This window comes from Furipterus horrens, unplaced genomic scaffold, assembly GCF_987537825.1.
Source record: "Furipterus horrens unplaced genomic scaffold, mFurHor1.1.pri manual_scaffold_2, whole genome shotgun sequence".
Taxonomy (NCBI): domain Eukaryota; kingdom Metazoa; phylum Chordata; class Mammalia; order Chiroptera; family Furipteridae; genus Furipterus; species Furipterus horrens.
Window position 1 is genome coordinate 87,841,637 of NW_028327172.1, and position 13,225 is coordinate 87,854,861.

At 49.4% G+C, this 13,225-nt stretch overlaps 1 protein-coding gene across 1 annotated transcript in view; it reads right to left on the minus strand.

The window, feature by feature from the left end:
- The window catches only part of DSCAML1 (DS cell adhesion molecule like 1), a 96,703-nt gene that overhangs the window by 62,062 nt on the left and 21,416 nt on the right, over window positions 1-13,225 (minus strand). Inside the window, exons 7-8 of the mRNA XM_090267348.1 lie at window positions 12,920-13,039; window positions 11,934-12,110 (exon numbers count right to left, since the gene is read on the minus strand). Of these exons, the coding sequence (XP_090123474.1) occupies window positions 11,934-12,110; window positions 12,920-13,039 (297 nt within the window). The remainder of the gene's footprint in view (window positions 1-11,933; window positions 12,111-12,919; window positions 13,040-13,225) is intronic.

Genomic DNA, 13,225 nt, shown 5'->3' on the forward strand with positions numbered 1-13,225 from the left:
GGTTTCTGCTGCATGGTGGTTCCAGTGGAGAACTTCAAAGGCACCAGGCCTTGCTTCTTCCAACTATGAAGTGCGATCAGTCAGTTCTCCAATTGACTGCTTGCCAATGAGTAGAAGAGCAGGAGGCAGGGAGTCTTTTCAAGTGAGGTGGGGACCTGGTTCCCCCCTGCCTCTGGTCTACTCTTCCCAGTAGAAAATGAGAGTAATAATTAAAATGCCTAACATTTATTGAATGCTTATTATGTACGAGGCACCCTGGTTAGTGCTTTATATGAATTAGCTCATTATATTCCCAACCCTAGGAGGTGGGTAGTATTTTTATTCCTGTTTTATAGATGAGAGAACACTTATCTCTGAAATGACCCTGAATATCAGAATTGTTTCAGAAACAAAAGGAGACATGCTACCTTTAATTACTAGGAAGGTACTTCTGGATCATTGCGCTAGAACTGGGATTGGAGAGCTTTTCCTGCCAAGGGCTGACAGGTGAATATCTTAGGCTTTGCAGGCCATCAGTCTCCACTGCAAAGACTCAGCTCTATCTCTGGAGATAGAGAGCAGCTGAAGAATGGGCTAGGCTGGGTTCCGGATACAGCCCTAGGCCTAGTTTACTGACTCCTGCCCTAGACTTCAGTGCACAGGAGATGGTGGGTTTGTTGACTCTTGACCAAGATGGAGTTTTTGGTTAGGAGGCTGGTTGGATTCAGCCAAGGGCAGCTGTAGGACATTGGACAGGAGAGCATTTCAGGTTCCAGAATTCTGGGAAGCATGGCACTATGGATAATAAATCACTGGGCATGGGGATTATTGTAGGTTGAATTGTATCTCCTCAGAAGATATGTCAAGTCCTAACCACTGGTGCCCATGACTGTGACCTTATTTGGAAATAGAGTCTCTGCAGATGTGATTAAAGATGTCTTACTGGAGAGTAGGATGGGCCCTTGAAGCAGTATGACTGGTGTCCTTATAAGAGGAGGAGAAGAGATGCCCAAAAAGGGAAGGCGGTGTGAGGAGACACAGGGAAAGCGCCACATGAGGTGGAGGCAGAGATCCAAGGCACGCTGAGGATTGCTGGCCGCCACCAGAGGAGATAAGGATAAGGGCCTGCCTAGAGAGCATGGCTCTGCTGAGACCTTCATTTTGGATTTCTGGCCTCCCAGAACTGTGAGAGTGGATTTCTATTCATATAAGCCACCATAGGAAACTAACACAAGGTTCCAGTGGGTGACAGAGGTGCTCTAAGCAGAGTGCCCAGAAGGACAGGCCACAGCTCTCACATCTCTGTAGATCTGAGGGGCCCAGATGGAAGCCTGGTATCCTGGTGAGCATCCTGAGGATTGGGCAAGGATGGTGTGGGGCTTGGGCTTCTGAGGAAGTCTACATTTGGCCCACCAGTTTCATTATTTCTGGCTCAGGACAGGATACCTGCAGTCACACAATGAAATGTGAGTGGGAGCCATAGGACATCTGGTCCAGCACATCAGGCAGTGTCCACTGCCTTCGGGCACCCCCATCACTCCTCCCTTGATATGGCCAAAGCAAACATGCCATCTCTCCACTCTCCACATATCCATTTCTGTGGCGGACACCATCATAATTATCTCTTAGCTCCGAGACCTTGATTCTCCCCGCTCCTTTTGTTTGAGCCATCATCTGGACTGGTACTGTGCCTTCACAAAGACTCTTAGATTCCCCCTTTCTCTTTATTCCTTGCTCAAGATCCTAGTATATCCAGACTGTGGTATCACTATTTCCATCCAACAACACCCCCTAATCCCTGGCTGATGCCATCCCATCAGATGTTCTCCTCTTTGCCTCCCATACAGGCTTCCTATCCCAGTGCCTTTGCTCATGCTTTTTCTTTCACCTGCATGCCCTCCTTTCTTCCCTTTGCCTATCCAAACACTTCCTATTCTTTAAGACTCAACCCAAGTGCCACTCCTCTAGAAAGCTCTGTCTGACCATATCTGTCCACACTGGGTTTTTTCTTCTCTAACCCAACACTACACATGTAGTGCCAGACCTTTTAGCATGAGACCTTGTCTTGTTTCCTGAAGGTTAGTTCCAGCTTCTTAACTAGTCTAAAAGTCCAAGGGTAGGGACAGTGACTTAATCTTGTCCTTCTCTCTCTAAGACCTTGACACCTTGCTGGACATACTAGGTTACTCAGGAAGTACATGTATATTGCTTGACTGATCCAATAATTTATTCTGCCCCTACCATTTATAGGGGCTTCAATCATAATTGGGGGAGCAGTTCTGAGCTCCTCATTTAGGGAAAGGTCTGGATATACTGCTTTAACTCTTTGCCTGCCTATATTTTCTTTTTTTAAAAGATTTTATTTATTTTAGTGTGTGTGTGAGGGGGGGTAGGTAGGGAGAAAGAGAGGGAGAGAAACAGTGATGTATGAGAGAAATATTGATCAGTTGCCTCTCAGATGCACCCCCAACTGGGGACCAGGCCCACAATCCAGGCATGTGCCCTGACCGGGAATTGACCTGGAAACCTTTGGCTTTGTGGACAATGCTCAACCAACTGAGCCATGCTGGCCATGGCTGCCTGCCTGTATTTTCTTATCTAGTAAACTAAGGTACCCAGTGATAACCCTGATTCCTTGTGACTGGAAATGTTCACTGGCAGTGTTTCCTTGGTTGGCATGTATGATGTGTGTACAGTAATTTTGTTATTCCTTGGATGTGCTGGAGCTGAATACAAAGAAAGCCTTGAATGACACCTTAGAGTCCAGATCCATCTGGAAGCTCTTCCATGCTCATGATCATAGGGACTGATGGCAGGGGTGAGGGTAAAGTGGTGGTGATGGGCTTAATGTCTCTAAGAAGAAGATAAGGACCCAGATGAGACCCTCAGGACAGTCATTTTTGAATTGGGAATGGAGATTACATGATTACTGTTGGCCTTCTGAGATCAGTAGGATAGCCCACATTTCTTTGGTTCAGACTTTTCTTTGTAGAAAACCCTGAAACACCTAGGGCCCTAGCTTCTGAAAGGTGGGTCCTGGGTCTGTAACATATTTCCTGCCAAATCTCCGTTGGCACAGCAGGAGGTGACCTACTTGTTGAGCTCCATGAATGCCTCTGAGGCTAAATGAAAGGAAGAGAAGGCTTGTGATTTCTCTGAACAGACGAGCAAACTGAGTCTCAGGGGGAGGGAGTGACTGGCTCCAGTTTACCCAGGATGTAGTGGGGACACTGGGACAAGAAATCAGGGCTTCTATCTTCCTGGTCAGGACCTCCCTGCCTTCCTGGGTCCTGCGTGGGGCGGAGAGAGACTGGACGGGCCCACGGCTGCAGGCCTCATGGTGAGGGTTCCGTGGGGGACGCAGGACAGAGCCTGGCCTGCTGACAGCGTGTGTCCAGGCTCTCTGCAGAAGAGTAAGCGCTGTTCCCTACTCTGTGAAGTCTGAAAAGGAAAAAGGCCAAGGAGGCGCTGGATAACCACTTTCACAGAAATCATGGCAGTGGCTCATTACCTCTTCCCTTCCCTTTCTCCTTCGCTAAAGGATGGGGGTCCAGGCCCCAGGCTGTGGAGGAGCCCCCAAACTTAGCACAGGCCAGGGTGGGGCTCTCTCAGGCCCCTTGAGGATGGGCAGGTGAGGCTGATCAATAACCACCACCCAAATAGAGACAGCAAGTAACTTGCTCCAAATCCCACAGTTGTGGTAGGGCCAGCGTCAGCCCCAATACAGGGTAACCCAGAGCCCAAGCCCCAGGCCTACTCTGTCACCTGTCACCCTGTTTTCCTGTCCCTTCTACCCAGTGTGTGAAGCTCCAGCAGATGGTCTGTCCCACCCACCCCTTTTCCAGTCAGGAGACTCATAAAGGCAGAGGTGAGTGCCAAGGGGGTTGCCCAAAACCCCATATGTGATTGGACCAAACCTGCAAACTGGGGGTCAGTCAGCCTGTCAGTCCCCAGTAAGGTAGGTCAAAGTGGGCAGAGGCCTGTGTTGAGCAGGTGCCAGAGCCAAGAATTTTCACAGAGGGAAAGGAAGACCTGCCCAGCCTGCAAGGAACTTCAGTCTGCTGAGTAGACAGGACTCACCACCAGGTAACACACCAGAAAACCTCGAGCCCAGCTGCTAGGCCTGTTTCATCTGTGTGCTGAAAAGGGCCTTATGAATACAGGTGTAGACATCCAGATCCACATGTCCAGGCTCCATCTGTATGCTCTGCAAAGCCACCCCTCAAATCTAAGGAGCATGCTGGTGACAGGGCCCACTCTTGGGAAGCCAGACAGGGGAAGAGGCCTTGGAAGGACCTAGAAGCTGGCTCAGGGAATTTGGGCAGGAATTTTCTGGGTACCCAGAGAATGGTGTAGAAAGGGAGTTGTGGGCTCTTGGCAGCCATTATTTTTGGCTGTAGACTCCTTGTCGTGTGGGAAGGACGGGAGCCAAGGAGGGCAGAGGAGACCCTCTAGAGCAGGAGTCCCAGCCACCGGATATAAGAGAAGTGCTGCTTCTTTCTGATAAGTTTCCTTTGGGCAAACTTAAAATTGGACCATCTCAGGTAAGTTTATACACAATTACCTTTCCTGACCTCTGCACCACGGACAACTGCTGGCAGGTGATCTGGTCTACCCAGGGGTTTCCTTCTGCTTGGGAAAGCTCCCTCCACTCCCTCGGTCCCCAATGGGCTCTGTTCTGTTCTCTCCTGCCTTCCTGTGACTCTGCAGCTGGGTGTGTGCTTGCAGAGGGTTCTTGGATCTGGCTTTAATTGGCCTAACATTTTATTAAACAAACTAATCAAAACTCAGACCAAACAAAGAGCCCTATGGCTTCAACTGGCCGTGGCCTTTGCCAAGGCCCCATCACCGGAGTCTTCACCAAGCAGAGCGGAGTCTGGGAGATGTAACAGGACCTGTCTAGTCAGGTAATGCACTATAGAAGGGGTACTCCAGTCTTGGGTGGCACTGCCATGCAGGGGCAGCATCAAAACATAGCCAGCCCCTCATACCCCAGACTAAGCAGCCTGGCTTCGTACCTGCCTGCAGTGAAGCATTCTCTTTAAAGATGTTTCCCTCCCCACCCCTCTGTGTTTCAGCTGGAGAAGGAATTGCCTCCTCCTCCTTTTGGTCTCTCTCTCTCTCTCTCTCTCTCTCTCTCTCTCTCTCTCTAACACATTTTAAAAAGGAAGATAAAAGGTAGCCCTGTGGACCTGGCATTTTCTTGCTAATTGCAATTATTTGCAACCAAGTTCTAGGAAGCAGTCTGGTGTCCTGAAAGGGCCCCACACACTGCTAGAATCATAGATTGTTTGAGTTTGAAGGAACCTTGGGATCAGCTAGTGACTAGGTTCTAGTCCAGGCCTCTTATTGTACAGATAAAAAAATTGAAGCCCAGAGAAAAGAAGGAATGGACATCACTGTGTAGCATGTCACTGAGCTAGGACCAACATCATCCACTCTTCTGTCTCTTGTTCTGTACTCTTTCAACCATGAGTCCACAGAGGTAAGTTAGAATCTCAGCCATGACTCTCTCACACAATGACCTTGACCCAGGCTGCCATTCTCATAGACAAGTTATGTGAAAAGCTTTATAAGCCATCAAGCGCTATACTTGTGATGGTGGTAAGGCTGGGCTAAATGTTCAGACATTCATAGGCTTAGCCAACATCAACATGCTGGGGTCAGAAAGAAGTGGGGACCAGTGGGACCTGGTTGGTTGCCAGAAAGGGTGTCCAGAAACTTTGGGAAACCACCTCCCCACACTAATACTGCCTTAGCAATCAGGGGCCCTGAACAAAGACTCTAGATGGCAATTCTCCAAGAGCTGGCTCTGGAATCCCAAATCCCACCAGACTCTGGGGCTCTTGGAACTCTGGTTTGGTGCCTGATATCGAGAGTCAATGTTCCGGACTTCTGGCCAAGATGGAGGCATAGACAGACACGCTGCATTTCCCTCCACAAGTAAGAAGGAATACAACTACCTCAAAACTAGAAACAACCAGAAGTTCCAGAAAATAAAGCTGCATGGAAGTCCAGCAAGAAAAGATATAAAGAAGAAATGCTCATCCAGACAGGTAGGAGGGGCGGAGCCGGGGTGGAGAGGATGTGGTGTGGTGGCGGCAGCAGCGGCGGCAGCAGCGGCAGCAGCAGCAGGCCGGCAGAAAGTGCAGTCACACGTTTTAAAAAGTCAGGAGGGACACCTGGATAGCATTCCCAGCCCCTCACCGGACCTCGAAGCTCACGGTCCCAGCACCGGGGAAAATCAAGCCTCATTGCTTCTGACTGTGCAAACCAGTGGGGGTTGGGGTGGAGGCAGAAACTGCCAGTCTCAGCAGAGTCCACTTGTTTAAAGGGCCCCCACAGTCCTAGAACGTCCGCAGACCCACCCACTCTGGGAACGATGGCCAGGGCAGCAACTAGAGGGGTACCAGTCTGGTGCGGAAGTGGGAGAGGTGCCTGGAAAAGGGGCGAGTGCTGAGCGGGCGACATTGCTCCCTCTGGACCCCTCCCCCACATACAGCGCCACAACATGGTGAAACAGGTCGCCCTGTACTGATGAATCCCTAAGGCTCTGCCCCTTACAACGTAACAGGAGCCACAGCTCTACCTGGGACACGGAGGTAAACAAACACAGGAGCCTGTCAGAATGAGGAGACAGAGAAGTATGGTCCAAAAGGGGGAACGGATCAAGGTTCCAGTGGGAGAGCTAAGCAACAAGGAAATAGCCAACCTCACAGATGAGGAGATAGACAACTTAACAGATGCAGAATTCAAAACACTGGTGATAAAGATGCTCACAGGCTTGACAGATATGGTTGAGTATGGCAAACGTATAAAAGAAGAAGTGAAGGCTATGCTAAGTGAAACAAAGGAAAATCCATACAAAACCAATAGTGAAGGGAAGGAAACCGGGGTTCAAATCAATGATTTGGAACATAAGGAAGAAAAGAACAATCAACCAGCGCAGAATGAGGAAGCTAGAATTGAAAAAAATGAGGAAAACTTCCCAAATTTTGTGAAGGAGATGGACATACAGGTCTGGGATGCATAGAGGGTCCCGAGCGAGCTGGACCCAGAGGGGACCACACCAGGTCACATTATGACTGAGATGCCAAACATGAAAGATAGAGAAAGAGTCCTGAGGGCAGCAAGATAGAGGCGGAGAGTTGCCTACAGGGGGCTGCCTATAGGACGATCAGCTGATTTCTCAGAGGACACTTTGCAGGCAGGAAGGGACTGGCAAGCAGTATTCAATGTGATGAAAGGCAACCTGCAACCAAGATTACTCTATCCAGCAAGGCTATCATTTGAAATGGAAGGGCAGATGAAGTACTTCCCAGACAAGGTGAAGCTAAAAGAGTTCATCATCACCAAGCCATTATTATATGAAATGTCAAAGGGACTTAAGAAAAAGAAGATCAAAACTATGAACACTAAAGTGACAACAAACCCACAACTATCAATAACTGAATCTAAAAAATAAAAACAAAATCTAACTAAGTAAACCAGAATAGGAACAGAGTCATAGGTTTGAGGATCATTTGGAGGATTATCAGCTGGGAGGTGGAGGGGGAGAAATGGGGAAATGGTGCAGGGACTAAGAAGCATAATTGGTTGGTACAAAATAGACAGGGAGAAGTTAAGAATAATATAGGAAAGGGTGAAGCCAAAGAACTTATATGCACGTCCCATGGACATGAACTAAGGGGGGTGGGATTGCTGGAGGGAAGGGGGGTACTGGGCAAAGGGGACCAAAGGGGAAAAAAATTGGGACTACTGTAACAACATAATCAATAAAATATACTTAAAAAAATGAGTCAATGTTCCATGAAAAGATAATATTTAGCTTCTAAAGCTCATAACAACCTCACATTCATTCTCCCTGTCCACTTTCCCTTTATTGTCCTTCTGATGACATTCATGGCCTTTTCTGACTCTGTGCCCTTGTCATGCTTCTTTCTCATCCTGTAATGGAATGACCTTTGTCCCTATTGGTTCTTGTCAGAATCCTCCTCATCCTTTAAGTCCTACTTAGTAACTAGTATATTTGTGGAGCTTTTCTTGACATTCTCTTCTTGGCCCTAAAGCTAAAGTCAATTATTCCATCTCTGGCTTTCTTTGTATCACCCATTTATAGCTTTTAAAGGAAATTGCCAGTTTGTATATTTGACTTGTTTTGGGTATATGTCTAATTCCTCTTCAAGATTCTAAATTCCCTGAGAATAGCAACTTAATTTTACTCATCACCAGATTTGCAGCACCTAAAACTAGTGATTGCTAATTACTGGATTTGAACCAGATCTGTCTGGTTCTAAAGTCCATGCTCTTAGCCATGGAGTTTTATAGACCTAGTGAGGGAGGGGTCAGTGAGAATCTGTTAGTTATCATTGGGAACTGTGGGTGTCAATGTATGGACATGTCCCAACAGAGGCCAACCACAAATGTGTAATTTGACACTTAGATGCTTTCTACAATGTATGTCTCTTTGATATAGTTTTACTTTTCTTACTTCTACTTGGCCCATCAGAGAAGGAAAACTCTGACTCCAAAAAACCTCCGCTGCCTTGCGGCATACCTCTTCAGGGGAAACGCTAAGGGAGTAAACCCCGACAGAAAATCCGGAGCCGGAGTCCCTAAGGCGGTTTGACGTTGTAGTCAACACCGGCAACTCCTGCGGCACACCTGAAGCCAAGCTGTATTGACTCCGTCTTTCCCTTGGACCCTTCAGCTGTGAAGAGAGGTGGGGTCTGCTGCATGGGCAACAGCAGACCCTCCATATCACCCTGCCCAGGCTCTGTAGCTTCAGCTTCACTGGAGAGGACACTCCAGCGTCATCATAAGATGTCGATTCAACACGGGAGGAGACAGATACCGTGTCACTCCCGAGTCGGACTGCACAACCATTCTCGGCGGTGCAGATAGACTCTTAAGAAGCTACACCATCGTCTCTCGAGACGGACGGCTGCCGACGACGACGACGACGACTTGGCCCAAGTGGGGACTTAGGTCAGTTTGATTTCTGAGAGTTCACAAAAGTGTGCAGTCTAAAAAGGTGGAGCTGTATTGGGTCAGCATTTTCCTGAGTGTGTTAGAAGCATTGAGGCAAGCCTTGAAATTGGCTTTGCAAATGGTAGGTCCTTCTGTGGTCAGCTCTGCAAGTGGCAGTGTAGGGTGTTTGAGATGGACTAGGAATGACTAGGAGTGGCTTTCCCCTGGCAATCCCACTGGTGACTCACATGCCCGAGTCCTAAAGCTTCTCCCTTATCTACCTGTGCCCTTTCAATCAGTCAGAGTTGGGAAAACTGAGGGAGAAGGAAGGAAAGAAGAGCACAGCAGGCAGGGGGAGGATGTGCAAGGGGAGGAGCAGGATGCCGGTGTCAAAGCAGCAGAAGGCAGAATGGAAGTTCACAGAGATCAGGAGCATTCCAGCCCCATCCTCTCCACCTTGTCACATCGTCACAGGAGCATCTCCCATTGGTCAGTAGCATTGTTTAGGCTGCTACGGAAGGGCAATCAGGCCCTCCAACCCCAATCAGGGGCCCTGGCCATGCTCAGCCATCCACATCGACTGCTCTCAGGCCTCAAAGCCCTGGCCCTGTCTCCTCTGCTCCTGCTGGAAGTGGGGTGGCACAGAGGCCTCCAGCACAGCTGGGCAGGTCATGGGGAGGAAGGAGACTAGAATGGAAGGGGTGTTTGTGTCAGAGAAAGGGTGTGAGGAAAAGGCCATCTGAAGGAGTGCATGAATGTGAGGGTTTGGGGTCCTCAAATGTGCTGAGTGTGTGAGGAAGCACAGTGGGCTCTGTGATGGGTGAGCAGGAAGCTAGGCTGGTGGTGCAGGGAGACTGTGTGAGGAAGTGCGGAGAGACACTGACTGGCCTGTGTGGGGGGGAGGTGAGAGGAGTGGGAAATAGGACCCAGAGGTGTTTGTGAGATGGAGTAGATGCAGGAAAAGTGTGTGTGCCTTACGGTGGAAGGAAGCAAAGGAAAAGGACAAGGCAGCTGAAATTAGGATAAGGGCGAGGAAAAGAAGGAACAAGGCGCAGACTCTACCCATAAGTGATTAATTAGATGGTACGAAATTTCCTTGGGAAGAAGGGGACCAGAGATTAATGCCACTGTGAGTGTACGCGTGCATGTGTGATTGCACATGTTCGTGAGGCTGCTCTGCACTTACAAAATGTGTTTTCTCTGAATACCTCGGAGTGTTTCATAGCTCCTGCCTGGGTTGGAAAGTGAGGACAGAACAGGAAAACTCAGGCCCAGAGAGGCTCCGCGACATCATGACCAGCTCTATGTGAACTGGGTCTCCTCATGCACAGCCCACCTCCCGGTCACTGGGCCACCTGGCACCCATGTCCCCTCATCTCCATGGAGAAACCATGTACCACAAAGCCATGTCTATGCTTGCTCAGTGGAATCCCCTAACCTGGGGAAAATAGCGAAGGCCTTCCCCACAAAAAGTCTGAGCATTTGGGTTCATCTCTCCTGCTGACAGTGGGGAGATAAGGATCAAATACCAAGGATGGTACCCAAAGTATCTACTATTCCTCTTGTCTCACACAGGCAGCATTAGCAAAGTTCTTCCTGGCTGAGGGATATAGATGGATTGATTGCCTGGGCTTATTAAGGACAAAGTGTCTTTTGATAGTGTGAGGGAAGTAGGTTCCCAGGGCGGGGATTCCAGATCCAAGCTCCCTGAGCATCGATCGCAGATTGTCAGGGCTCTCCTGTCTGCTGCTGAGCTGAACACAGGGTCTGGCAGGTGATCAAGAAGCTGTGATTCTTGAAGGAGACGCCAAGCAGCCCAACCCCAGGCGCTGCTCTCAGCAGCCCTTCCTGCACATGCCCTGGGGGCCTATCATTAAGAATAGCAGAACTGGGGCTAAATCTTTGCCGGTCTACTGGGTGCCAGTTACCATACTGGTTGCTTTACACATGTCATCTGACTTACTCTTGACACACAAAAATAACAGTTAAGGCACTCTCATGACCTTCCTCTTGGATATCATGAGGAGGAAGTACAGAGAGGCCAAGGACACTCATCAAGGCCACAGTGATGATGGAGCCCAGATTCATACTGGGGTTGGTCAGACTCTAAAACTTAGGCTCTTACCACTGTCCTCTATGACCTGTGGTCCATTTCCTGACATAGGGGCAGATGGACACTGTCCTTATGACGTGATTCCTCGGGGCCCAATATACAGACCCCTAAGACTGTAAAGGGGGAAATTCACACAGCAGGAATGTGTGTCTGTGAGAGCAGAATTCAGGGGTAGAATAGTCTGGGCTTCCAAGGCCATCAAGATCAACTCTGCATCTGGGGACTTAGAAGTCACTGATACAGCACCAAGATACAATGAGTTTTATTGCTCTTTCAGCTTTTCTGATGCACCTTCCTCTTTCTACAATCAGTTCCTGTGTTATTCACACCAGTGTTGTGGGGCAGGTGGCCTGGGAATGAACCACTAGCACAGCTGAAGAAACTAGAGCCTAGAGAGGTAAAGTGACATGTGTCAAGTCACATAGCCCCTCAGGCAGATATAAAACTGGAACCCAGGTTTTCTCCTACATTGTGTATATAGTATCCTCCTTCCTAAGTCACAAACAGGTTATAAAAAAGCAGGTGTAAATTAAGTAACAAAAATAAATTGTTTGATATGACTATTCAGATAGAATTACCAACACACAGATCAGAGTAAATGAGAAGTCACATGATCCTATGAGCAAATCATGAGCTTTTCATGACTAGGGTGGTGTGAGCTGGTGCCATTCAGGGTGAGGCCGTTGTTTTAGATGATGGTGCTTTTGAATCCCCCATCTGAGGGTCCCAAGCCCACCTCTCACTAGGATTCCTTCCTGCCTCCCCGTCATAGGTCTGACGATGGAAACCTAGAGGGGAGGCAGAGTGAGTGCAGAGCTACGCCCCAACCTGTGATCAGGGGGTGTGGGAGGGCCGCAGGGGCAGGACTCACTCTTGACCGTGAGGAACATGGACTTGCTGATGTCGGTGCCCACACCGTTGCTGGCCTGGCAGAGGTAGTAGCCGATGTCCTCTTCCAGGACGTGGCGGATCAGCAGTGAGCTGTTGGGCAGGAGCTGGATGCGGCCGGTGAGGGGTACCGGGTGGTACTGCTGGGGGTTCCCACTCCCTGGAAGGAGGCAGAGGTGAGAAGGGCTGCTATCTGGGCTAGAGAGTGAGCTGGGTGGGCTAGAGTGTCCCAATAAATGGCCCTGACACTTTTCTCTTGCAGGTCTAGGGCTATTTTGTAGCATTCTCATACAGCTCCTGTTTCCTAGACAACAGGAAAAACCCTCACAGAGTGCTGGTCCTGCTCCAGCTCTGAGTAAGGAGATGGAGGTGGAATGCCCACCTTGGCACTGAATTTCTTTGGGGTGAATTCTCCAGAGAGGAAGAAAGAGTTGTCTTCAGGCCACTTGGCAACAGGTAAAGGGAAGACTGAGCCCTCAAATGGCAGTTTTCTGGTCTTAGGCAGTGAGGCCTGGGAAGGAGCCCAGCCATTCTCCAGATGGGGCCCTGGGCACCCCTACATTCTCCCAGTGTGAGCCCTGGACATGTCTGGATAAGAAGTTGGGATCCAAGAAGAACCAAAATTATAAGTGGTGAGAAGCAGGGGCTGATGAGGCTCGGGGACCCAGGAGCATAGTTCGGGGGTAGGGAAAATGGAGTACACTGAGTTCTAGCACTGAAGGGGAAGGAAGAGGTCAGTCTGTGAGGACAAAAGAAAAGTTAGAGTCAGCGTGACAGCTGTCCTGGTGCACAGACCACTGGGGTGTTTACAGATGACCTCCAGATCTGGTATAGCCTGGGGTCCCCTTAAAGCTCAGAACCAAGGGTCCCCACCCAGGGCTAGGGGTTGTGTGTAGAGACCCAGGGTCTCATCAGCATCTTCCTTCCCTCTCCCTGGTACTTGGAGTTACTGGTTGACCAGGGCCTTACCCTTGGCATGCTTCCACATGACCTTGGGTGGGGGATAGCCATCCACTGAGCAGTTGAGCACGCCAGCTTTGCCATAGATGCCGTCCTGATTGTTGGGCTGCACCACAAATCGAGGGGGCACTGCAGACAGAGGGGAGGTGGGAGAAAGAGGATCTCAGTGTCTGATAGGTTTTCTGGTCTTTGGGAACTTTCCATTCAATGTCAGTCCCTCCTGGACTCTTCTGAAATCAAGGCCTGGAAGCTCCCAAACCAGAGATGCTGAGAGCTGTTGCTGAGTGCTGGACTGGGAGTTGGGGGTTCTGAGTT